Below are 27,567 nucleotides of genomic sequence, written 5' to 3'. Positions count from 1 at the left end.
GGTTTCCATTTGTTTATGTAATTATTTATTTCTATTAATTTATAGACTGCATAGCTGTCCATAACTGATCTCAGGGTAACACAGATAGATGTACAGTTGTATATTCATAAAACAAATACATAACCACATTAAAAATGCATAAACAATAGTTAACAGTAAAACAGATAGAAGCCCTCTCCATAACTCCCTCTTCATATAGTTACCTAAAGGTGAGCAGTTGGTTGTTCAAACTGTCAAAGACTGTTTGTGTCTTTCTAGACGATGTGTAGATTCAGATGTACTGAGGAGCTCCTCATGTTTTGTGTTTATAGGGAAACTGTCACATAAAAGGTCAATGAGAATTATATGTGCCTAACTAAATCTTATTGTCTCATGGAAACATTTTGTTCCAGTTGAAAAACAAATTTATCAAGAAGATCCCCAGAGATGCTGAGGCCTCCAACGTGTTGGTGGGAGAAGTGGATTTCCTGGATAAGCCATTTGTTGCCTTTGTGAGATTGATTCAGTCTATCACGTTGGGCGGGGTGACAGAAGTACCCGTTCCCACCAGGTAATCCATCAGCTAAGACAAGGACATGGGAGAGTTTACAAGAGTTGAAAAAAGGAGGCCTGGATGCAAGGATGGCAGAAATCAGGTTTTGCCAGACATTTAGATCAGTGCTTTTCTAACTCATTCCTCAAGAGCCCCAAACCCAGAGCTGTATCTTCCTCTTTCAGGCACCTGTTGCAGTGGTAGATAAATCATTGGAAAAATTCTGAAGATTATCCAAAATGGCTAGTGAGGACTAAAGGGGAAGGGCATAACAGAATAGTCCATTACTTGGGTTGGCAACTGGCTCCATTCCATAGAATGAAGGCAGAAAGAAAACATCTGGCCCAACCAGTCAGCCCAGATTCCTGTCCACACAGCTAAAGGTACACCCCAACTGTGAACCACAGAGCAAGACCACCTGTAAGATTTCTCTGTGTCCAGGGTAGTCCATTTTTTTTGTCTTTCTTCTTTATTTATTACCATCTTGAGTAGACCAACAGGAGTAGAGGCTGACCAACAGCCAAACCAACTCGGGAGATGGTGCTTGAAAAACCCGTATCAGGTCCTTTGTGCAAGTAATCAATAAAGCGTTTTTCAAGCACCATCTCCTGAGTTGGTTTTGTCTGTTGGTCAGCCTCTACTCCTGTAGGTCTGGTTTGCTTGTTTGAGGAGGTTTCCCCTGTTCCTGGCCATCTTGAGAAGAACAACATATAAGTCATCCACTTCCTTCCCTCCAGGTCACCATCCCCATAATAGCCACAAGATTCTGTAATGATCTAAATAGCTAGCAGGATTAGTGTGGCAGTTACCCAAATTTCCATCCTCTTAGGTGTCTTCATAGCATACCAGGTAGACCCAACTAGGGAAGCACCTGCCTTTTCTGCTAGGACTTCTAGTTGATTACAGAACCCAGCCTGCCAGCTACTGTTTCATTTTACCACTGCAGCCTGCCAGTTAACCAGGCCACAATGATATAACATTTTATATTAATTTATAACATTTCATATTAATCTCTTTTCCTTACATTATGGGAACCCTCACACCCAAAGTAGAAATATTGATTACTCTCCAAAAATGTAAACTCTAAGGGATCGATATTCAAAACAACTTAAATGGCCAGGCTCCTCAGCACTTAACTACATAAGATAACCACATAAATCAGACCACATAAAACACAGTCCTATCTTTCTGTTTCACCTTATGTGCTTAAGTGTCGAATATTGCACTTAACCACATATGTATTAGCCGATCGCATATGCCCGGATGTTGTTCCCAGACATGGCCCAGCAGTGGATATCTGAGGATAAAGATGGCAGTGGCCAAACAGCGCTAACCGTAAATGGCTGAATATCTATCCCTAAAGATACTATGAACATGGCCTTAATTCAGTCTTCCTTTATTCATTTTGACAGGTTTCTGTTTATTTTTCTGGGTCCCACTGGAAAAGCCAAATCATACAATGAAATTGGAAGAGCTATTGCAACCCTACTGGTGGATGATGTAAGTCAGTTGCACACCTTCTTTCAGGTTTGTTTTTGCAGCAGTCCACATCCTTTATGTCTAGGGGCATACCCAGACACACAAAGTGGGTAAGCATGACAAGCCCACCCCCTGCCTGGTATCTCTCCCTCCCCTCCTCCCCCCAGGCGATCATGTATCTCTCAACTCCACTCCCCCAACCCCCTGTGTACCTTTTAAAGACTTCAGTTCTTTGCCAGCAGTGAGCAGTGACTCATATTCACTGCACATGCCTACCCAGAGTCTTCCCTCTGATGCAACTTCCTGTTTCCACATAGGAGGGACCAGGTCAGAGGGAAGGCTTGGGTCCAGCGCATGCAGCAGATATGAGTCACTGCCAGCAAAGAACTGTAGACTTTAAAAAGTACACAGTGGAGTTGAGAAGCCTAATTGCCTGCGGGGTAGGGAAGGAAGAGATGCTGTGATTCTTCACCTAGGGGGGCTTGAGGATCCCCACCAACCACATCACAGCTGTGCTGCTGTTGGGTAGGCCTGTGCCCACCCAGGCCCAGCCATGTCTGCACCACTGTTTATGTGGATGACAGCTGAATGCAGTCCGGTGAACCCTGGTTTGCATATTACACCTAAAAATAAAGAGAGATGGGAAAATACAGGCGATAGTGTAGATCACCTTCAGAAGCCTGAACCAAAATCTGAGTTTTGGTGCACATGATCTAAGCTTACATTTAAATAACCTAAAATGCCACAATTCCAATAAGAAACAAGATCTCTAATTTCAGTCCAGAATTAAGATTTTTGCACCTATCTCTGTGCATGGTACTACATATGGGCTATTCTAATTCCTCTGCCACTGCTTCTCCTCTTTTTCTCCAGGTAGTACAACCCCAGACCAATCTCCCATTATACCTTCCATTAGCCACTCCAGCGTTTATCACAGAGAAAAGACAATCTATGAATGTTTTCCCACTAAAACAGTGCATACCTCTCTATCTAATACATTTACTTGCATGCTTATCTTTTGTTCATTTAGCTTTTCAGCGATGTGGCTTACAAAGCCAGAGTCAGGGAAGATCTCATAGCAGGAATTGATGAATTTCTCAATGAAGTTATTGTCCTGCCTCCTGGAGAATGGGATCCAACAATTCGAATTGAGCCGCCAAAAAAAGTGCCATCAGCTGATCAAAGGTGGGCATGTCTGGGAATTAATTAAATCATTTAGAAGACAGCTAAGGAAACGGGAAGTTAGGTAGCATGGTAGACTGCCATGGTGAAGCAAAGGGAAAATGGCTTAATAGAATGGTACAGGGATACAGGGCAGCCTTTGGCCTTTGAAATCAGTGAACTAGCATAAGGACTTTGTACCTCCAGGTTGTCAGTATGCCTAGGTTGAATGTCAATCGGAACCAAACATCTTCACTATCTAAATAGGGTCTGTTGCCATTTTGAAATGAATAGTTAATCTCAATCATAGAAAACTAGAATATAACCATGGGCACGGGCCTGGAAGGCACACATTTTCCCTTCCGGTTATGATACTGTAAGCCTTACTTACATGGTCTCTGGTTTCACCGTCATGTCTCTGTCCAAGGTAATGAAATGTCATTAGATGAAATCTAATATCATCACAATTAAATTTACTATTCAAACAGTGGTCGTGAGGGTATTTTATGCATTTGATGGTGCAGTACAGTGCTGAGTAGGACAGGTTGCTACAGGCAACTAGACACAAGCTGATCTCAGGCTTCTAGTGACAACAGAAGTCTCTGTTCAGATGAAAAACTATGAATGATAAATGCTAATTGTCATTGATGCTAATTGGCATACAAATTAGAAGTCTCAGTGGAGAAAGAAGCATATAGTCTGAAATAGTTTCGCCCCTGGACATTTCATTTCATTTATTGATTTCTCAAGAGTACGTTTGAAGGACATTGACAGAGGATGGGGAGGGGGGATGATTTTCACCACTATGCCTGATTCAAAATTTAAGCTCTTTATGGGCTATATTCTATAAATGGCACCTTAAAAATCAGCACCGGAAAACCACAATCGTAGCACAATTCTATAAACTATGCCTAAAGTTAGGTGTAGTTTATAAAATATGCTCACACACTGTTCTTGTGACTAAAATTTAGGTGCACCCATTTAGGCCACTTAAAGCCAGAGCTAAATACCTGAGCCTAACTTAAATGCAGATTGGGTGTATTCCATAATAGTGCGCATAGTTTTTTAAACACCCCATGACCCACCCATTCCACGCCCATGGCCATGCCCACTTTTCAGCTGCACACATTAGAATTTACACGCGCCATGGTATAGAATAGGCAGAGAAAGTTGTGCGTGTAAATTCTAATTAAATCCAATTAGTGCTGCTAATTGGTTAAGTGCCAATTATCAGGGCTGATTGGCTTGTTAATTAATTAAGTTGTGCATGTGATTTGGCCATGCGACCAAACTAGTGCACACAACTTAAGGCACCATTTATAGAATTTGGGGGTATGAATTTTCATTATTTATTCTTTATTATCAAAACACTAATCACTGCTGCCCAGTGAAATATGGAAGATCTAAAAATAAATATATATGCACATTCAGAAAACATTATGTGACATGAAACCTCAATAATGAGCCTCAAAACAAATGTTTAATCCTCCCTTAAAGTAATTCAGTGCAAAGGGTTCAATTGAAATGTTCCCCACCATCAGCACCTGGATGTATGAGCCACTTATTCATATGATAGGCATCAGTCATTGGTAGTTGCTTACAAATGTACACTAAGGAAGATCTGCACTAAGCGCCAACTCTGTAAAGTCACTTAGAACCAAGCTGCCTTTATAGAACAGCACGAATTCCCATGCCCAATTTAAATAAGTGAAACCTCAAGAATCCAGGGAGCCTACAGTTTCACTTTTTAAAATTGAATTAAACATTTGGAAAGTCCTCTTCCATTATGGTATATAGTGAGAGCACCTTTAGATGTGCAGTTTCTATTATATTTTTGCTCGCTAGCTCTAAATTTTGATATTTTGAGTTTTCAAGTAGTATACTATAGCCATATTTTGTGTTGTTATTTGAACATTTTTGCTGCTGTAATTGCCTATTGCTCATGCTTGATCTGTTCTTACTGTACGCTGCCTTGAGTGAATTCCTTCAAAAGGCGGTAAATAAATCCTAATAAATAAATAAATAAAACTTCAAGGGAACTGTGTGAGAAGTGAAAAACCAGTAAAATTAAGTACTTTTGCTCAAGGTGACTTGAGTTAGATCATTTATCGTTTATCATTTATTCAGACTTGCTATACCGCCTTTCAGCCAGTCAACCAAAGCAGTTGACAAATCAAAACTCAAAGAATGTGTTGCACTGGCAAAAGTGCTTTTGGAAGCTTAGGGCATGGGGACAATGCCCCTTTCACCTTTCCCTTCATTTAACCAAGCTGAATGTAGTAGGGGTGTATATCTGAGGTGTCTTTGGCTGATCAACAAGAAAGGAAATCAGGTGGATCAAATTATCTTATCTTGAGCTATATATATATACTAGTAAAAAAGGCCCGTTTCTGACACAAATGAAACGGGCGCTAGCAAGGTTTTCCTCGGAGTGTGTATGTTTGGGAGAGTGTATGTGAGAGTGACTGTTTGAGAGTCGGAGTGAAAGTGTGATTGTGTGAGAGAGAGCGTGAGTCTGGGTGTGAGTGTGTTTGTGAGAGAGTGTGTGTGTGAGAATGAGAGTGTGTGCAAGTGTGTATGTGAGACACAGTGTGAGTGAGAGTGTGTGTGTGTGGGCGAGAGAGAGAGTGTGTGTGAGACACAGATTCTCTGTTTCAGTGAGTGTATGAGACCAAGCGAGTGTGTGAGTGACTGTGTGGCACATAGAGAGTGAATGTGATACAGTGTGAGACAGAGTGTGTGAGAGTGAGAAAGACATTGTATATGAGAGAGAGAGTGTGAGCCGTGCCCTCCCAATCCATGGCCATCTGTCCCCTGCCCCCTCCATTCATCCTTTTCCAGCAATTCCCCTCTGTCCGTGAGCCCTGCCCTCCCAATCCATGGCCATCCATGTTTGTCTGTCACCTGCCCCCTCCATTCATCCCTATCCAGCATGTCCCCTCTCTGCTTGAGGCCTGCCCTGCAATCCATATCCATCCATGCCCATCTGTCCCCTCCATTCATCCCTATCCAGCAATTCCCCTCTCCCTGAGTCCTGCCCTTCCAATCCATGCCCATCCATGCTCATCTGTCACCTGGCCCCTCCATTTTTCCCTATCCAGCATTTCCCCTCTCTGCCTGAGGCCTGCTCTGTAATCCATATCCATCCATGCCCATCTGTCCCCTCCATTCATCCCTATCCAGCAATTCCCCTCTCCCTGAGTCCTGCCCTTCCAATCCATGCCCATCCATGCTCATCTGTCACCTGGCCCCTCCATTTTTCCCTATCCAGCATTTCCCCTCTCTGCCTGAGGCCTGCTCTGTAATCCATGCTCCTCTGTCCCCTGCCGCCTCCATTCATCCTCTTCCAGCAAGTCCCCTCTCGCCCTTTCATGACCCCCCCCCCCCCCCTCGCATCCATGCTACGCTCTCTCCCATGTCCCAGCCTGGCCCGCCCTCTTCTTCCCTCCCCCCCCTTCGCATCCATGCCCCCCCCCCTTCGCATCCATGCCTCGCATCCATGCCCCCCCACCCCTTCGCATCCATGCCCCCCCACCCCTTCGCATCCATGCTTCCTTTTTTTTTTTTTTTTAATTCTTTTTAACTTTACCTCCGTGGCGGTTCGTGCAGCGAAGCGTCAGGGAAGGAGGCGGCGCTCCCGACGTCTAGCCTTCCCTTCGCTGTGTTCCGCCTTGTTTTGAAGGCGGAACACAGCGAAGGGAAGGCTAGACGTCGGGAGCGCCGCCTCCTTCCCTGACGTTTCGCTTCCGGATTTGTTTGTTTTGTCGCGAGGGCGGGGCAGAGACGGCTGGCTGGCTTGAAGGCTTCACACCATGAATCCCCGAACCCTTCAGCCTCAGCCTGGGAGTGACGTCAGATGGCTTCAAGGCTTCAAGGCTTCAGGCTTCAGGCTTCAAGGCTTCAAGGCTTCAGACTTCCGGCTTCAAGCTTCCGGCTTCACAGAACGTTCACGGTGCGTTTTATTATATTAGACTAGTAAAAAAGGCCCGTTTCTGACACAAATGAAACGGGCGCTAGCAAGGTTTTCCTCGGAGTGTGTATGTTTGGGAGAGTGTATGTGAGAGTGACTGTTTGAGAGTCGGAGTGAAAGTGTGATTGTGTGAGAGAGAGCGTGAGTCTGGGTGTGAGTGTGTTTGTGAGAGAGTGTGTGTGTGAGAATGAGAGTGTGTGCAAGTGTGTATGTGAGACACAGTGTGAGTGAGAGTGTGTGTGTGTGGGCGAGAGAGAGAGTGTGTGTGAGACACAGATTCTCTGTTTCAGTGAGTGTATGAGACCAAGCGAGTGTGTGAGTGACTGTGTGGCACATAGAGAGTGAATGTGATACAGTGTGAGACAGAGTGTGTGAGAGTGAGAAAGACATTGTATATGAGAGAGAGAGTGTGAGCCGTGCCCTCCCAATCCATGGCCATCTGTCCCCTGCCCCCTCCATTCATCCTTTTCCAGCAATTCCCCTCTGTCCGTGAGCCCTGCCCTCCCAATCCATGGCCATCCATGTTTGTCTGTCACCTGCCCTCTCCATTCATCCCTATCCAGCATGTCCCCTCTCTGCTTGAGGCCTGCCCTGCAATCCATATCCATCCATGCCCATCTGTCCCCTCCATTCATCCCTATCCAGCAATTCCCCTCTCCCTGAGTCCTGCCCTTCCAATCCATGCCCATCCATGCTCATCTGTCACCTGGCCCCTCCATTTTTCCCTATCCAGCATTTCCCCTCTCTGCCTGAGGCCTGCTCTGTAATCCATATCCATCCATGCCCATCTGTCCCCTCCATTCATCCCTATCCAGCAATTCCCCTCTCCCTGAGTCCTGCCCTTCCAATCCATGCCCATCCATGCTCATCTGTCACCTGGCCCCTCCATTTTTCCCTATCCAGCATTTCCCCTCTCTGCCTGAGGCCTGCTCTGTAATCCATGCTCCTCTGTCCCCTGCCGCCTCCATTCATCCTCTTCCAGCAAGTCCCCTCTCGCCCTTTCATGACCCCCCCCCCCCTCGCATCCATGCTACGCTCTCTCCCATGTCCCAGCCTGGCCCGCCCTCTTCTTCCCTCCCCCCCCTTCGCATCCATGCCCCCCCCTTCGCATCCATGCCTCGCATCCATGCCCCCCCACCCCTTCGCATCCATGCCCCCCCCCCCCTTCGCATCCATGCTTCCTTTTTTTTTTTTTTTAAATTCTTTTTAACTTTACCTCCGTGGCGGTTCGTGCAGCGAAGCGTCAGGGAAGGAGGCGGCGCTCCCGACGTCTAGCCTTCCCTTCGCTGTGTTCCGCCTTGTTTTGAAGGCGGAACACAGCGAAGGGAAGGCTAGACGTCGGGAGCGCCGCCTCCTTCCCTGACGTTTCGCTTCCGGATTTGTTTGTTTTGTCGCGAGGGCGGGGCAGAGACGGCTGGCTGGCTTGAAGGCTTCACACCACGAATCCCCGAACCCTTCAGCCTCAGCCTGGGAGTGACGTCAGATGGCTTCAAGGCTTCAAGGCTTCAGGCTTCAGGCTTCAGGCTTCAAGGCTTCAGACTTCCGGCTTCAAGCTTCCGGCTTCACAGAACGTTCACGGTGCGTTTTATTATATTAGATAATAACTGGAAACTTCCACTAGAACATAATGGTCCATGACTATTGTATTATTTCCCAGTCTGTTCATACACAAGGGAAAGAAACTTAAGATTGCTCATGAACTGTTGTAAATCCTCTAGGTCTTATTACCTCTTATGACTAGCAAATTTAATCTTAGGGGACTCCGCTACAATTCTTACTATAAATGACACTGACTTGTTCTCCTCCTTTAAATGTCTGACTATGGTTTAATTTTTAAAATGCCATTAGAAAACCATAGTGACTGGCTCAGATGGCAATGCTGTGCCAGAAGGGGCTCATTTCAGTCCACGAGCTTGCTTTTCCGCTCCCTGGAGCGGAATACTGAGGAGGCAATGATCATAGACCTTGGGAGTGGGAGTCATGGCCATCATTAAAGGCAACATTTGGTGGCTTCTGGAAGGACCCCTGGTGCAAAGCTCCTACTCAGAGCTATCGCTACAGTGACAGACTGTAACAATGCGCACAACTTTTCAGAAGGTCCCTGACATGCCCATGCCTCTCCCATGGCCAAGCCTCCTTATGAGTTGCACGCTATAGAATTTGGGTGCCAAACATTAGAAAATAGTGTGCATCCTAATTGGTACCAATTAACATCAATAACTGGTTGCTAGTGGCCAATTATTGCTCTTTAACGATTTGTTAGCCAGTTAAATTGCACGCACATTGCCCAAATTTAGGCACACAAAATCTTCCAGGTTTTACATAACTGGCTGCCTTTTAATTCCCTAAGAGCTGCTGTACAAAGGTGAGTCTTGTTGGTAACTCCAGGAAGAACTGGTATGTCATCACGTCTCTCAGTATAACCGAAACCCAATATTTCAAAAAAAATACGTTTTTAATGTTCTTTTAATAAATGTGTCTAATTTTTAACTGCAAGACATAAAGCACAGAGCATGTCAGCTTAGCTGAAGTTTTCAGTTGTCTAGAATGAGGTACTCCTTTAAAGATGGCTGCTGGGTTCCTATTGTAGGAAGTCTGTATTTTCTGGGAATGAAGCAGGACCAATGAATGGCTCCATAGGAGGTGGAGGAGGAAGTGGTGGAGGTGGAAGTGAAGATGGGGATCTACCAGCAGCACATGAGATTGGAGAAGAACTTATCTGGACAGGAAGGTAAGCAAGGAATAATACCGATAGTCAGATTACAGAGTGAGCTGCCAGCTGTTCCAAGAAATCCCTTCTATAAAGTGAGATAGTTAAATATCGGTTATGAGAGGAAATGTGATAGAATGAAAAAAACAACCGATCATTTACAGGGGTGGAAGAAGGCACCAGAGTGTCATAATTTTAAAGTGAAAACTATCAGGTTGAGTCCAGTGGCAGCCTTCACCTTCCATTCCACCTGCAATGAGGAAAAGGAATCAAGTTCCAGAAGGTTCCAGGTCAGCGACAAAAGATTACAGGTTGGCAACCTGCCATTGCCTGGCAAAAAATACTGCTGATGGGTGGAAGAGGGTGGGAGTTTTTCTGCAGAGAGACCCCTTTCTCCTAAATTATCTTTGCTCTGTCTAAAAATACAGGTGTACTCTTCCCTTGTAATTAATGTGTTCAGAAGACAGGGCAATGCTAAACTTGGTTTTTACACAGGTAATTTCTGGACTTTCAGTTTCAATTGAGTACAATGTTTTTGTAATGAGATTGAAGGATAAAGCTCAATAAAAAAGGAAGAAAAATTGAGCTAAACTAAGCTTTCACTTTTTCTAAGACATGGGATCAAGAAAAGTAAAAACATTATTCTCATATGTTACCAGGCACTTACAAGGAATTTTTAAAAAGAAAGAAGCTTCTATTACTAAAATCCTAGGTTTTAATTGAAGAAAAGCTTTCCGCCTCATTTACATAAGTCGGGCAACATCGGGAAATATAATAGGCTGCTCAAAAAAAGGAACATTCTTCTTTGCAAGAAAAGATACCACCAAGGTAGCCCTCTTAGTAATGGGTTCCTGAGAGGAGAAATCTAGTCAAATCTATGCTGTCTACAAAATGAATAGTACCTATAGTTCCTTCCTTATTGGGGATCTTAGAATTTACAGACAAGTAATATAAATGACTTATTGTAACAGTTTCAATTGTCCACTGCAAAACCTCCTTAAAGTATTTACCCCTTGAAGTATTTTTCCTCTGACTCTTCTTCCTCTGAATAAAATTTGCTATTTGCCACTTTCATCTAAAGCAACTCAGGGAGCTGTAGAAGGTGGCCAGGGTCAGGAGTCTTAAATAGATGTCAACAATATATCTGTGATATCGGAAGACCTGTAACAGAATCTTCTATAAGGGATACACTATTAGACTCCTTTGTTTTTGAACAAGATCTAAATGCTGTCCAGAGATTATAGTTTCGGCACGCCCAAGATTTATTTTGTGGACAGCAGTGGCATAGCTACATGGGGCCCTGTAGATTTGGCCCTGGACCCCTCTGCCGATGACCCTCTCAACCCCCCCCTCCCGCCACCAACCCTCCCCCGCCGCCGCTGTCACCTACCTTTGCTGCGGAGGACCCCATCCCCCGCCAGCCGAGGTCCTCTTCTTCCGGCGCAAGGCTTCGTTCTGTTTCTGTGAGTCTGACGTCCTGCACATACGTGCAGGACGTCAGACTCACAGAAACAGAACGAAGCCTTGCAGATCAACCAGCGGCAGGACGTGCAGGACGTCAGACTCATAGAAACAGAACAAAGCCTTGCGCCGGAAGAAAAGGACCTCGGCTGGCGGGGGTTGGGGTCCAGCAAAAGTAGGCGACAGCGGCGGCAGGGGAGGTTGGCAGTGGGTGGGGGGGTCGAGAGGGTCGGCGGCGGGGAGGTCAAAGTTGGTGGTGGTGGCGGTGGCGGGGGGAGGGCTAAAATGTGCCCCCTCACCTCGGGCTACGGATCCCCCTCCCGCCGAAGTCTGGCTACACCCCTGGTGGACAGAGGTTATGGATTCACCCAGATGTGACAAAAAATACTCAGGAAAGGAGAAAGGTCTTAGCTATGTGTCAAGAGACTAGCCCACCTGTTAGCCATGTCCTAGCGGCTGCCACGCAGCAATGCCAACGCAGCCCATTCAAAGTGAATAGGCTATATGAGCATTAGGGCAGCGGCAGCCACTAGCATGGCTTTGTAAACAGGAAGGTAGGAGCCTTGGAGCTTCTTTTCTTTTAGCATATATACGCAATGTATGGTTAGATATGCTGGGACAAAATATGCTTTTATTGTTCCTGAACAATTAAGATCCTTCCTAGATCTGAAGACGATCATTTAACTGTATGTTGGGGATATAGAAATGGGTGGGGGTGATGGTGTTAAGCTTGGTTAGATAATATTTTGTTCCCCTCCCTCCCCCCAAGTTATTCTTGGTTTTTCCTTGCTTACTTCCCTTAGTTTTGTGGTTTAAGGAAGATTGTTATATATTGCATGACATGTACTTTATAAAGGGTTCTCTTTCTGTATTTCTTCATTCAGGAGTAATCATGTATGTTTAATGTCTTTAAATCAAATAAAATAAATTGTATCAAGCTACTAGGATTGAGATGGTGTTAAGCCATCCTAAAAGGTTGTTTGATACAGTGTTTGACCTTGTGGCTGTACTCAAGGAGAAACAGAATGGAACAAATTTCATTCCTTTTATTTGTTAATTTTATAGAACATCTTTTCAGCAATTACAGTTAATTTACAACAAGTGAAATTAATAACGCCAAATTAAAAAAAATAATACAATAAATTTTAGCAATAAAAACACATCACAGATTAGATAACAAACAGATAACTCATGACCAAACAGGGGCTAATGCATTCCATTGGAATTGGAATGGTCTGAGCCCATCTCATGAGACGTGTGCCAATCTGGTAATCCCAGTGATACAGCATATGCACCATGTATGGATGTGACGTGTCCTGCTTCCTTTAGGTTCTGTGGTGGTCTGTATTTGGATATCAAGAGGAAGTTGCCCTGGTTTCTCAGTGATTTCTATGAGGCTTTTCATATCCAGTCCATTTCAACCATTCTCTTCATCTATTTGGGCTGTATAACAAATGCAATTACATTTGGGGGTCTGCTTGGAGATGCAACGGACAACTACCAGGTAAGCAGATGTTTGCAGGGGGAGGGAAGGGGGATGCGAGGTGCTTTGCAGGGAAACAATTTGTTTGACTAAGGTTGACCTCTATAGTGAGGTGGAATGTGGCAGAAGTGAAGCTAAGAATCAACATTTGAAATTGCAATGGCTGATGGAACAAGTTCAAATTAAGGTCTCCAAGCAGGGGCATACCCATGGGTAGGCCTGGGTGGGCCATTGCAATTCTGGGTATGCCACTGTTTCCAAGTAACAATTTTGCAAAAAGCCATCAGAGAAGGGGGGAGGGTCCATTTTAGAAGACCCGAGAGTGGCTACAAGTGTGTCCATTTCTTCCTGTAGGGACTACTAGGTTACAATTTACACCTTTGGCAATGACCTTCACTGGTAAAGGTATAAATAGGTCAGTATTCAGTGGCACACCTGCTGTATAATTTAAACATATGTATTATAATTTTAAAATTGTACATATTTTCAGTGGCACTTAGGACTAGATTCAGTTACCAGCACTCAAAAAATGGCACTGAAAAAATCCCACGTGGAGTGCGATTCTATAAATGGTGCTTCAAGTTGTGTGCCATTTATAGTATAACACTTAGAGACGATTTCCAACCCAAACTTTGAGTGCGAGGATTTAGACCAGCTGAAACCTGGTGTAAATCCTGGTATGTAAGTTAGGCACGGATCCCCAGTTTTCAGTAATACTACGCACATCTTTACTGAATGCTCCTGACCTGCCCATGCCCCTCCCATGGCCATGCCCACTTTTGAGTTGCAAGATGCATGCGCAAATCCAAATTGTTCCCAATTAATGTCAATAATTGATTGTTAGCACTCAGTTATTGGTGCTAATTGACTGGTTAGCCAGTTCAGTTGCCTGCACATCCCAAGATCACGTGCAATTATGCATGGAAATTTGTGTGCCATTTATAGAATCTGGGGATTAATGTGCTCTTAATACAATTTTTAGCATAATGCAAGTTAAATAATAATGAGATGTGAAGCATGCAAAGCAGCTCATTGTTATGTAAAATGCAGGTTGTGTTTGACCTCACGAGCTGAATTATTCATTTTGAGTGTTGAGCTGCTGTTATCTTTATTTTCTTCGTGGGAGCAACAGGCAGTTAACATGCAATCCATTACTTCTGGGAGCTCTTTTAAAGGGACCAGTGATGTAGAAAGCAACCTGCCCACCTCTTGCCCACCTCTAATCCCCCTCAACAAGAGGCCCCCAACAAGAGTCCCCTCTGCACAGCAAGACCACTTCCATCCCCCTGGCACCTACTGTGGATCTCCCTGGTATCTAGTGGAGGGGGTGAGGCAGGAGTGATCCCCTGTTGCTAATGCCCCATCAACGCCTAGGTTCAAAATGTTGCTGAAAGCCCCCTAGCAGTAGTCTCTTGGAACTACAACTAGGCATCGTTTCCATATTTGGCAGCTTGACTCCTAATGGTTGTCTTGCCATACTCCCACTAAAGAGGTTCTGGTGCCATGTTGAACAAAAGGGATAGCTCCTGTCCCCCTACACAGAGGTGTAGCTAGGTGGGTCACCAGGGGAGCGGCAGCTCCCCCAAACGGACTTCCAATGGTGCTAAAGCCTACTTTTCAAGCAATCTGTTAAAATACATACTGGCGCCATTGGCACTGTGCTCACCACTTCCCTCGCACCCTCAACCTGGCTACACTTTGCCCCTACACACACACCACCACCTCCACCGCTAGACAATGGGGAAACCCCATTAGGTGCCAGAGGATAAGGGTTGGGGCTCTTGTCTTATGGAGGGGGAGGATGCTCATTAAGTTGGACCAGGAATGGGAGGGTTTATTCCTATACCACCAGCCTCTTTATAAATTGGGCCCACAATCTTTGCATTTCTGTGACCAGGAATATGAAATGTTTTGTCTGTATCAACAAAAAATGTTTTACTACAAAAGCTGCTAATCTATGGTACTGAGGTGATACAGGTTGGTGACTCACGCAGTAAATTTTGCTACAGTACAGGCCTATGGTTTGAAAATTTAACCTTCCTAAATATTGAGTTTGGGACACAGGAAGGGTGGTGAAGTTAATTTTTGCAAAGATAAGTGTCTCGTTTTTTTGCTGTGCACAGTTTGAAGCTCTATTGAACAGAGATTGTTTATTGTTAATTAAGAGAACTCTGATAGTTGAGCCATGAAGTACTTTTTGTTATACTCGGGTTTTTTGGAAGCATTCTTTTCTCCCTTTGGGATTTTGTTGGGAGTTTTTCATTACTCTTTTTTACTGAGTATTTGGAAATCAATGATAGGAGGCCAATTAGAGATGGATAGCACTGGCTGACCTCTCTTGGCAATTCAGGTTTCATTTTATTAAACTATGGTTGTACTGATGGTTCATTAATCTCATTAACTATCTAGCAAAGGTTGTTTTATTTTTTGTTTTTGTAGATTTTTGCTTAGCTTTGCTTTCCAAATTGTTTTTGCTACTAAAGAATAGTATGTACATTGACCATTTTATAAATAAAATGGATGAAGTTCTACATAAAATTGCTGCACATTTTAGCTTTTAAAAAATACTACTTAAACAGGGAACACCACTTTGAATTTCAAATTGTTTTTGAATATCAGACTAAAAATATAGAGCTAAAACATCCTGCTGAGGTTGAGATCCTACAGTGTCTCTCTAGAGCGCACTATTTCTTGTGCATTTCCAGAAATCCTTTGACCTTGCAGTGTGTGCCATGAATCCTGTTTTTGTGAGGGCTTCTCCCTTTCTGTGTTTCAGCAAAGTGCTTCTGTTCCGAACACAGGTTTCCAAAGACTTACTACTCTACCAACACACGTGATATGCATTTTCTATCAGAAAATGTCAGTGTGAGTCATAGTCTGTACTACTATGACCACCAGGGACATCAAGATACATTGAGAATTAAACCTCAACAATTAGAAGAGCTAACCATAGTGCAATTTATGTACTTCCTGACCTGCATCTCATGTGTTGATTAAAGAGATTTACAAAATGTATTCAGGAGCTGGATTGTGGAAAGAAAAATGCCAGAATGTGAAGTGAGGCTCCCCCTTGCTCTTCAGGTGACATTGACCAAGTCATGAGAGCCTAATCTACCAAAGCTATGTTCCCATTCTGTATCTCTGGGGAAATTGTTTAGTAAATCAGGCTCTTACATTTTCTTGGCCTCAATTCATATGTGATCGGTTAAAAAATGTCAGTCTTCCCTTAGGAAGCAGGTGTCCAGTTCATTCCAGGAATGTACTCCTGCTGCAGCTGCTGCCCTGGATTTTTGAACCTCTACAGTCCTGATTCTGGAAAATCCAAAACAGAGTCATGGAAAACTTCCAGCTGCCTCACAAGATGAAGTTCCATTGGGAAGATTGGAATGGTCAAAATCTGGATAGTCTGGCCACAATTTGTAGAATTATTTAAAATTTATTGCCCCAGATTCTTATGTCAGCTGTGGCTTCATGATGTCTTTAGCAATTAAACCATGCAACTAACAATGAACTGTACTAGGGACAAGTGTTGGTTAGTCTACAATAGACCCTACCAAACCCAGCTGAGAACTGCAAACTCTAGAGTCACTCAGACCATACTAGAATATCCTATTTGTTTATTTGTTCCATGCCAGAGTTTTATTTCCAGTACTTGCTATTCCACTTCTAGTGTACAGTGCTGTATCAATTGATGACTTAATTTTTCATTGTGCACCAATTTTCCATAGGGGGTGATGGAGAGCTTCCTTGGTACAGCGATGGCAGGCTCTGTCTTTTGCCTCTTTGCCGGACAGCCTCTGATAATCTTGAGCAGTACAGGACCCATTCTGATCTTTGAGAAGCTACTCTACGATTTTAGCAAGTAAGCTGTAAGCGGAATCATGGTGAGAATGGGGTAATGGCAGAGAGTCCGTGTATGAGAGGGGCACAGACTGAGCTGCTTTGTGGTAGAATTTTTATTGCCACCAGGTTGGTTAAAAGTGTGAATGGGGTGGAGAACTTTCTGCTGTTTCAGTGGAGGGCACACAACTTCTCAAGCTACCGCACTGATTGGGGCTAATGATCAGGGTACAACATTTTGAGACATAAGAGCTCTTAGTACAGTGGTTCCCAGTCCTGGTCCTGGAGGCACCCCAGCCAGTCAGATTTTCAGTTTTCCACAATGAATATTCATGAGAAAGATTTGCATGCACTGCCTCCACTGCATGCAAATAAAATAAGATCTGGGCAGGAGCAAAGCCTGTAGAGGTCACCACAAGGGCAGGAGAAACTGGTCATCACTCCTGCCCAGACAACCCCCTAGACCACCAGGACATTTTGAGGTAGGCATGTAGGGGTCTCAGGGGAGAAGGAACTGATTTGGGTGATGGTGCTATTTATGTTGGGAGAGGAGGTCTATGGGAGGGCTGATCTTATTTATTTATTTTATTTATTTGTTACTTTTGTATCCCACATTTTCCCACCTATTTGCAGGCTCAATGTGGCATACAAAGTACCGTAAAGGCGTTCGCCAATTCCGGTATGAACAAATACAGTAATGTTGTGGTAGAATAAGGTTAGTGTGTACAGACACATTAGGGAATCATAGAGATGAAGAGAATCATAGAGAGGAAGAGTTATTATATGTCCATTACGAGCTTTGGTTTTGTTGTGTTGCAGGGTACAGGCATTTAAGTTGGGTCGGTAGGGTATGCCTTTTTGAACAGGTTAGTTTCTAATGATTTCCGGAAGTTTAGGTAATCATAAGTTTTTTTCACGGCTTTTGGTAATACATTCCATAGTTGTGTGCTTATGTAGGAAAAGCTGGATGCATACATTGATTTGTATTTGAGTCCTTTGCAGCTTGGGTACTGGAGATTTAGGTGTGTTCGTGTTGATCCTGTTGTGTTTCTGGTTGGTAGGTCTATGAGGTCTGTCATGTATCCCGGGGCTTCGCCGTAGATAATTTTATGAACCAGGGTATAGATTTTGAAAGCAATACGTTCTTTGATTGGGAGCCAGTGCAGTTTTTTTCGGAGGGGTTTGGTGCTTTCGAATCGCGTTTTTCCAAATATAAGCCTGGCTGCCATGTTTTGAGCGGTCTGAAGTTTCTTTATAATTTGTTCTTTGCATCTCGCATAAATTCCATTGCAGTAGTCTACATGGCTTAGTACCATTTATTGTATCAGGTTGCGAAATGTTTCCCCCGGGAAGAATGGTTTCACGCATTTGAGTTTCCACATTGAGTGGAACATTTTCTTTGTTGTAGAATTCACTTGGTTCTCTAGTGTGAGGTTATGGTCGATTGTAACACCGAGAATTTTCAGGCTGTCTGAGATAGGGAGGGTATAATCTGGGGTGTTTATGTTTGTAGGTTTGTTCGTATTGTATTGGGATGAGAGGATGAGAAAGTGTGTTTTTTCTGTGTTGAGTTTTAGTTGAAATGTGTTTGCCCATGAGTCCATGATATTCAAGCTGAGCTTGATTTTGCTGGTGATTTCTGTCAGATCATGTTTGTAAGGAATGTATATTGTGACATCGTCTGCACAGATGAAAGGGTTAAGGCCTTGGTTGGATAAGGATTTGGCTAGTGGGCTCATCATTAGGTTGAAAAGGATCGGTGATAGTGGTGATCCTTGAGGTACTCCGCATTCTGCTTTCCACGGTGGTGATATGTTTGAGCTTGATTTCACTTGATATGTTCTAGTAGTTAGGAAACCCTTGATCCAACTAAGTATGTGCTGCTTGTGTTGGTGGGGTTCTGGAGGAGGTGCTGTTTATGTTGGGAGGGGTTTGGGAGGGGAGGTCTATTGGGAGGTTGATCATGGGTGGGGATACTGCTTGTGTTAGGGGTTTCAGGAAGGGGTATTACTTATGATTGAAAGTATGTTTGAAAGTATCCGCCGGATCCCAATAGGAACGTTCCATTTTGCTCCTTCCTGGAAGTAAAATGTTGGAGACTTTCAAATCTGTCTGGCTGACGATTATTCTTGGACCTCTCTTCCAGTAACTTGTCCAGACCTTTTTGTGGTGGTCTTAACTCAGCTATTCTATAAGTCTTGACCACTTTTCTAGCAGAATTAATTCTGGAGTGTGCATGTTGGCTCAAAACATGATTTCCTAAATATACTGCTGGATAGTTTCATTGGAGCATATTCTAGTCTTAGTACTGTTTGATAGTATAAATAACTTGTTCACACCATACAGAATTTTATAGACCTCTGTTGGTATCAGCTATCACTTGTTTCTTCTCCTAACCAGTTGAGCCTTTCTTTTTATAAAAGGACTGATCAGCCCTATAGTCATTTTTCTCATCATTCTGCTGTTTTGAGGTGCAGCTACCCAGAACTGCTTGCAGTACTTAAGTTGTGGCTTCATCATAAATTTTCCCGAGGAGTCTTTCATGTTGCCAAGTGCCTTCTGAAAATCCATATATAATATATTGACCGTCTTGCTTTAAGTTTTTTATTTACACATCTTACTGAAATATTACTGCCCCATCCTTGACCATCTTTAAATCTAGATTGAAAGCCCATCTCTTTAACATTGCTTTTGACTTGTAACCACTCCCCCACATTAATTGATTTGTTTGCTTTATTTTTTTGTCTACTAGATTATAAGCTCTTTGAGCAGGGACTGTCTTTTTTTCTATGTTTGTGCAGCGCTGCGTAAGCTTTGTAGTGCTATAGAAATGCTAAATAGTAGTAGTAGTAGTAGTAGTAGTAGTGTTTTGGGAGAGGAGGTCTATCAGGGGGACTGATCTTGGATGGGATGGGGTCAGGAGGAATGATCAGCAGGTTTTGAAATGGGCAGTTAGGAGATGGCAGTGAGGGTGGGAGTACAAACCAACACAGATAGGGTCCAAAGTACAGGACAAAGTCCAAGTAGCTAAGAAGAAGCACTAGGAGCCTTCAAAATTGGGACACAGATCATTTAATCATATAACTTGAACACCAATCTTTCTTTAATGACCCAACATGGGTCAGGAGTCAATACTGTTAATCCTTTATGATTGTTGAGAAAAACACAGCTACAAAGCTTGATGCACAAAAATGGAAATCTGTCCCTACACAGTGCATTCAGAATGCAAAGGACTGTTTTACTCCAATTGTGTGGAGCACGAAGAATTGTTTAGTTTAAAGAAAGATTGGTGTTCAAGTTATATGATTAAAGGATCTGTGTACCAATTTTGAAGGCTCTTAGTGCTTCTTCTTGGCTAGTGGGGGTGGGAGTGGCAGTGCTGGTATCCAAGAAGTTATGCAGTTTCCGGCTGATTTCAATGCTGGCACCTACATAGCTAAGCAGCAAAAGATAAGACCGATTTAACTATGCAGCAGTGGCAGAGCCACGAGGGGGCTGTGGGAGCCTGGGCCCTACACTTTGGGCTCAGGACTCCTCCAAACATGCAGCTCCTGTTAAATGGCTGGCAGGGATACCGAAGCCCTGCCAGCCAAAGAAATTTGTAGCTGAGCTATTCCCCTCCTCCTTACATTGCTGCAGTACAGAAGAAGTTGGTGGTATGCCTCCAGCTGCCACCAGTAGAAATCCTCATGCTTGTTCAGTTCGAGCAAAAGAGTTCTGGTGTCGTTGGCTGGTGCTACACTGTCAACTTCTACTGTACTGCAGCAGCACGAGGATGTGGCAGTGCTTCGGCAACCCCAACAGGAAAGGTATTATTTTTCGCATGCTGCTGGAGAGGGGGGGAGGGAATGCATTCCCACCTCAGTCCACCTCTGCCCCCCCCCCCCCCCAAACAGAGGGCTACCTACTCCCCTACTATGCGGCTACCAGCACTGAATATGGCCCGTGCCTGCATAATTGCCTTCTGCTCCCCAGGTTCACCCTTAGACTGCCCTGGATCTGCCAGAAATTGACATCTGTGATCTCCAAGAATATTCAGTTGTACTGCCTGGATAACTGTTGCCGAATATCCACAGATAGTCCACATGGTACAATTTAAGTGGGCAGAAGCCTCTCCTGCTCATTTAAATCATTTTGAATATCAACCCCAACCTTTTTTATAAAGAAAAGTATGGCTATTGCTACTCATTGTGCATCCTTTTGAAATAGCGCTTGGGATGTATGGAATGCAAGCTTAATTTGAATGCTTTCTGAGCTTATCTCACACCATTTCACTTTTATCATAGATTAGCATCGCTTGCACATTTGCTCCTTATTGTCTTTCATTCTTAACCTTCCCAGAGGCAATGATATTGATTACCTGGAGTTCCGCCTCTGGATCGGCCTGCACTCGGCCTTACAGTGCATGGTCTTGGTCGCCTCCGATGCCAGCTTTATCATCAAATACATTACACGCTTCACTGAGGAAGGCTTCTCCACCCTCATCAGCTTCATCTTTATCTATGACGCTATCAAGAAGATGATTGGTGCCTTCAAGTACTACCCCATCAATTCGGACTTCCATCCAGAGTTTGTGACCATGTACAAGTGCGAGTGTGTGGCCCCAGAGCAAGGTGAGATGATGGGCAACGGCAAATCTAGCTGAGAGCTGAACAAAGGTGTTTTCAGGATAGAAAGACAAACATGGGGGGGGGGGGGGGGAAGAGGCACACAAAAGTAAAGGAGAACAAATGACAGGCAATACACCTAGTATTACTAACCATATTCATAGTGTTACAAAAAATCTGCAGCACTATAAACATATATGTTACAATGGTCTCTTACAGTTTAGTTAACACACAAGAAACAAGCCAAGAAGGACAGAGGGAAGGCTAAGAAGAATGGAAAGTGGAGGGAGCTAAAGAAAGGGGAAGGGATGGTGAGAAGTCAGAGAAGGACAAAAGGGAGCACTGAACACTGGCAACAGAGAAGGCAGAAACAGGACTGGCTAAAATTAAGGAAGAGAAAAGATGGGATAGAGAAAGAGAAATGTAATGAGGTCCAACGAAGGAAAGAAGAGTAGGATGCAAGGGCAGGTTGACCATGTGGGAACTGGGCAGTACCCAAGGGCCCAGAGGCTCTAAGGGGCCCAGAGGCTCTGGCCGGATGCCTGGTGTGCCACTGGTGATCTAGTGGCCTCAGTGGGGGGAACATGTTCTTTCTTGCCTGGCCTGCTGGACTGCTGCTATTACCCCTTGCCTGGCAACACCGTATTTTAAAAATGGCGACTGAGACTCCCTGCAGAAGTCTCGCGAGACTGTCAAGACCAGCGAGAATACCGTGGGAAGTCTCAGCCGCCATTTTGAAAACACAGTGGAGCTGGCAGGCAGGGGAATAACGGCAGAGCAGTGGGCAAGGAAGAACACCCCCCACCCCCGCAGAGGCCACCAGACTACCAGGACCCCTCAGGTAGGACTGGGGCAGCGGGGACCTGAGCTGCAGTGTCAGGGGGGTGTTGGGCAGCGGCCGGGAGGGGGGCCCAGGCCACCCTCAGTCCACCCCTGGTAGGATGATAGAAGTCAAAGAGCATAGAAAGGAAGTGCATGTGTGAGCCCTAGTGATCAGAGCTTGTAGTTAGTAACTTCAGGATGCTAATTTCTGCCCTCCCACACACTCTGCGTGTCTACTTCCCAGTACCACCATCATCCATCTAGTGATAATAATGGTAGATACTGCACAGTAGTAGCACATCATTTGGATTCAAGTTTTGTGACTGTTGTAACTGAATTGTGTCCTATCTCTCCTTGCTGCACACTTCCACTCGGCCACTCTCTATCTCAAGTGAGTATCACTTTATGGTTGGGTTATTTTCTGTTTAACGATACTCTGACATTTCCAGTTCCATCATTCCCCACCTCTACCCCCATATCTCAGGCTATGTGTGGTGCTACCTTCCAATTCCTGCTCACTGTGCTACCAATTGGTATTAGAAGTCAATCTGATTATACGTTTTTTCAAAAATTATTGAAAACATTCTTATTTAGAAAGTTTTTAAATATGTAGTGATTGGTTTGTATAATGTACATGTTTTTTCATTACTTTGTATAATTCATGGAGATGTTCCAGTTTTTTTATTGTAAGCCACACTGAACCTTGATGGCATGTTTGGGATATATGTGTCATATAATGTAATGTAATGTAGTATGCATCACACAAAGGAGTAGCTGCCCAATTGCAGGCGACACCTTCTTAACTTGCAGGTTAGCCCCATGGTGCTTTACTCACATCCTCAGGTCAATGGCAGCAGTGTGAGGGAGAGGAGGAGGCATCCCTTGCTAACAAACTTCCTTTTTCACAGTGAATTCCACCTTGTTTGATGCTTCAGCTCCACTGGCACCCAACAGCACTAACCTTTCTCTGGTAAGTAGCTGAGCTCTTTGTATGAGCAATACCCTAGAAGGTACCTGCTGCAGATGTGACTGTTCAGCAATGATGAGTTTTTTTCCATCATTTGCAAGCGACATGAGGACTGTGCGCTGTCAGATTGTGACCATTGCAGGGTGGCCAACGGCATCACCCTTTAAGGCTCAGTCAGTTATCTGATTACATGTTGTCTTCTGATATTAATTTCTGTATTAATATAGTGCTTGAACATTGGAGGTAAAGCGAGGAATCAAAGGGAGGCATTTTGATTTTTACAAAATTTTCTTTTACTCATACCATTTGGTAGCAGATAGGGAATCCAGATAAGTGAAAAAACATTGTGGAAAACTGAGACCTTAAAGTCATTCAGCTGCGGTCACTCTTAGCTCACAGTTTTCACACACTGTCACACTGCATAGAAACAATGGCACACAAAGCACAGGATGTGTTCCGGTGTCACAAGACAAGGGAACAGCTACAGTTTAATGATGTCACCCCATAATATCAGCAACAGAATGAGCCCATCCGGAGAACTGAATTCTGGGACTAGTATAACTACTAGGAGTCTATTTTTATTGAAAGTGAGCATGGAAAGGAAAAGATTGTGTCCAATGAACTGAAGCAGACACAAGCTGGAAGTCACATAACAGCCATACACAAGCTCCCCGATGCCTCATTCCTACAGAGTGCCTTTTAGTGCAGTACAATAATTTTCAGTCTGTAGATCCCGGAAGTCCATAGGCAGAACCTGATTGGGAAAAGTCAGCAGCAGAAGCTTGGAGAGCCCAGCCATAGTCCATTGAGATGTTATAAACTGGATGAAAACCATCAGTTCTGCTTCCATGGTTACTGACTGGCACCCATTTCGTCAACAGTCAGATCCAGTCTTGTTTTTTCTGCCCACTAACTGTTCTTACTTCTTATAGGAAAATCAAATCTATGAATCCATGAGTGGGGGGGAAGGGTTTAAAACCAGAACTAGTCCGAAAATAGGGATCCAGCTGGTGGTTACAACCCAGCCTAGTAGTACTTTAACTAAAACTATAAATATTTTGATTTCACCAAACACACAGGCTTTGGGAAGAAAATGAAAGGTTAAAATGTACAGACTGGAAGAAGGAGCTGCCATGATGGGTCATGTTATAGTCTCAGAGGTTTTGAGTGAGTCCCAAGCACATATTACATAATAGAGAGATGATGAGGTGGTCAATATTCTAATAATATTCCTGTTTTATTTCCCTGTAATGTGTCATTTCCAAGAACAATTCTGTTAATCTGACAGCCCTGGACTGGAGTCAGCTGAGCAAGAAAGAGTGTCTGAAATACGGGGGTAATCTCCTGGGGAAATCCTGTCAATACATCCCGGACCTGGCCCTTATGTCCTTCATCCTGTTTTTCGGCACCTATTCCATGACTTTAACACTGAAGAAGTTCAAATTCAGCCGCTACTTTCCCACCAAGGTAAGAAAAGAACCTGCAATGCAAAGCCCATGATGTATCTGCAAAGTGCAGCTGTGTGTGACTCTGACAAAAACCACAGAAAATAAGTCAAAAGGCAGCTCTGGTATCAAGTCATCAGACAGATTTCTTCCTTTTCTGAAACATTAATACAATCAATGCACCTGATTTAGAATTAAAGTGGAAACAGTTATTGAATGGTATCTATGCAGCATAATACAATACCCTAAGTATTGAGCAAAGTGCTCCATAAAATATAGTGTAACTGCCAAAGAGCTCTGTGCAAAAATTCAGCCTGAATAATGTACACTGAAGCTGCAGTTTAGTGTTTGAAGCTAAAAAAATGCTAGTGACATGCATTTGATAAATGGTCCAAAATTTATAGAGATTAGCTAAGCCTCTGGTCCTTATTGGCCATCATATTCTATGTCTCTTTATCAAATGTCGGTAAATAATTCTATTATAACATTTAGTATTTGCCCAATCCAGTCCTGGGAGCACACTTAACTGATGTTGGTTTCAAGATAACCACAATTAATATGCGTAAGATTGGTTTACATGCACTGAGTCTCCAACACATGCAGATCTTTCCTTGCATATTAATTTCCTATATTCTGAAAACCGGCTCAGTTACATGTGCCTCTAGTATGGGCTTGGAAACCAAGCATGCTGTGTGTTCTTATTCCTTTGCCATATCTAACCGCCTTGTTTGTTCATCCTTTTTTCCTGTACACCTCTAGCTGCGGATGCTGGTTGCTGATTTCGCCATCATCTTTGCGATTTTGTTCTTCTGTGGCATCGATGCCTTTTTTGAACTGGAAACCCCAAAACTGCATGTTCCCAGTGAAATCAAGGTCTGACCTCCCAAAGTGCCTTTTGCTTCACAGCATGCCTCATTCTCTCTCCTTTTCCAGTTCTCCTTCTCAACCACTAATTTTCTTCCTTAACGCTGCCTATGAGTGATGACCCAAGATGTGAAAGTAATGAGTCGAAAGTCTGGGAGCATGAAACAAAACACCAACAGCTGGGTCCTAGGTTCACCACTGTGCGATGCACATTCTGTAAATACAGGGGCAGGTTTATGTTTCAGGCAGAGAGGCCACAAAATGTGTCTGCACAGTTCAGAAGCAGACATCTTTTGGCTAGGTTCTTAGAGACATATTTTCAACCTTCCCACAATGCTTATGGGCCTGCAAGCCAACGTCCCGCCTTCGCTATGCCTCCGACATGCCCCCTTGATCTTTGGCAGTCCCTGCGACGGAGTGCAGTTGGGGACGTCCAAAATTGGCTTTCGATTATACCAATTTGGACGACCCTGTGAGAAGGACGTCCATCTTCTGATTTAGGCTACTATGTGTCGCGGAAACGGGCAAAGTTGACAGGGGCGTGTCAGAGGCTTGGTGAAGGCGGGACTGGGGCATGTTTATCGGCCAAGGAGAGATGGGCACCTTTGGCCGATAATGGAAAAAAGAAAGGCATTTTTAGCACGAATTTGGGTCATTTTTATTAGACCCTTTTTTTTCACGAGCAAGTCCCAAAAAAAGTGCCCTAAATGACCACATGACCACCGAAGGAAATCGGGGATGATCATCCCTGACTCCCCCAGTGGTCACTAACCCCCCCCAGCATAAAAAAAAGAACTTTAACAACTTTTTTTCCAGCCTCTATGCCAGCCTCAAATGCCATACCCAGTTCCATCACAGCAGTATGCAGGTCCGTGGAGCAGTTGTTAGTGGGTGCAGTGGACTTCAACCAGGTGGACCCAGGCCCATCCCCCCCTACCTGTTACACTTGTGGTGGTAAATGGGAGCCCTCCAAACCGCCCCCAAAACCCACTGTACCCACATGTAGGTGCCCCCCTTCAGCCAAAAGTGCTATGGTAATGGTGTAGAGTTGTGGGCAGTGGGTTTTGGGGGGATTTGAGGGGCTCAGCACCCAAGGGATGGGAGCTATGGACTTGGGAGGTATTTAAATTTTTTTTTCTAATTGTTACAAGTGCCCCCTAGGGTGCCCGGTTGGTGTCCTGGCATGTGAGGGGGACCAGTGCACTACGAATCCTGGCCCCTCCCATGACCCAATGCCTTGGATTTGTTCATTTTTGAGCTGGGCGCCTTCAGTTTCCATTATCGCTGAAAAACAAAACCGCCCAGCTCAAATCCACACAAATCCGATGCATTTGTCAGGCACAAACCGTATTATCGGAAAAAAAGATGGGCGCCCATTTTTTTCGAAAATACAGTCTGTTCCGCCCCTTCACATACCTGTTCGCAGACATAGACGCCCATGGAGATGGGCGTTCGCGTTCGATTATGCCCCTCTATGTGCTTTGAAAATGAGTACCTATATGTCTTTATAAAATAGCTCCTAAGTGGGTGCCTACTTGCCCTCTTAATCCAGGTGCCCTGCTATAAAATTACTCTCTTGCTGTTAGTGAAAGGGATGTGCAGTCATTTAAAACAGCATTGAAATCATCAAAAATAATTGTTGTTTTGTGTCGATTCTAATCCAAAATGACGACAAATTTTTGTTTCATTTCTGTGTTTTAGTGTGTCCTCTGTTTCATCAGACTAACCAGCTGCCTCCTCAGATTTTCAGCCACACTATCCGGTTATATGCCACTGAAAATCTGGGAATCACCTGGTCAGTGAGATTTAAGCTCCTGCCTGGTTAAATCATTTTTTAACATCAGCCCATAAAGTATTGGCTTGAAATTCAAAGCAATTTAAGCAGGCAGGAGAGGGTCGTGGCCAGTTAAATCACTTGTGCAGGGCTATCCACTGATATTCAGTGATGCTTAACTAGTTAGTGCCACTGAATATCAGCACTGACCACAAAAGTGAAAGCCCGAGTCCGGGGGCAGAGTCAGCACTTAGGGGTCCTTTTACTAAGCTGCGGGAAAAAGGACCCTGCGGTAGCGGCGGGGGCCGTTTTTCTCATGTGCCAAGGCCCTTTTTACAGCAGTGGGTAAAAAGCCCCTTAAAAAATGACCCTTACCGCCACCCACTGAGGTGGCACTAAGGGCTCCTGCGGTAACCTAGCAATAACCGGGCAGCGCATGGCAATGCCCAATT

At 44.2% G+C, this 27,567-nt stretch overlaps 1 protein-coding gene across 6 annotated transcripts in view; it reads left to right on the top strand.

The window, feature by feature from the left end:
- The window catches only part of SLC4A5 (solute carrier family 4 member 5), a 122,656-nt gene that overhangs the window by 61,563 nt on the left and 33,526 nt on the right, over nucleotides 1-27,567 (top strand). For all 6 annotated transcript variants that reach the window (XR_003941984.1, XM_030201799.1, XM_030201798.1 and 3 more), the window contains exons 7-16: nucleotides 393-550; nucleotides 1,945-2,032; nucleotides 3,042-3,196; nucleotides 9,733-9,873; nucleotides 12,643-12,817; nucleotides 16,525-16,658; nucleotides 20,978-21,249; nucleotides 22,974-23,035; nucleotides 24,299-24,499; nucleotides 25,237-25,350. Coding sequence is in view for 5 of the 6 variants with exons in the window: in XM_030201799.1 (XP_030057659.1) it covers nucleotides 393-550; nucleotides 1,945-2,032; nucleotides 3,042-3,196; nucleotides 9,733-9,873; nucleotides 12,643-12,817; nucleotides 16,525-16,658; nucleotides 20,978-21,249; nucleotides 22,974-23,035; nucleotides 24,299-24,499; nucleotides 25,237-25,350 (1,500 nt within the window). In the remaining variant the exon portion in view is untranslated. The remainder of the gene's footprint in view (nucleotides 1-392; nucleotides 551-1,944; nucleotides 2,033-3,041; nucleotides 3,197-9,732; nucleotides 9,874-12,642; nucleotides 12,818-16,524; nucleotides 16,659-20,977; nucleotides 21,250-22,973; nucleotides 23,036-24,298; nucleotides 24,500-25,236; nucleotides 25,351-27,567) is intronic.

The sequence above is a fragment of the Microcaecilia unicolor genome, chromosome 4 (assembly GCF_901765095.1).
Source record: "Microcaecilia unicolor chromosome 4, aMicUni1.1, whole genome shotgun sequence".
Lineage (NCBI taxonomy): Eukaryota > Metazoa > Chordata > Amphibia > Gymnophiona > Siphonopidae > Microcaecilia > Microcaecilia unicolor.
Note: the sequence above shows the minus strand (reverse complement) of the source record. Positions and strands in the feature narration are given on the sequence as shown.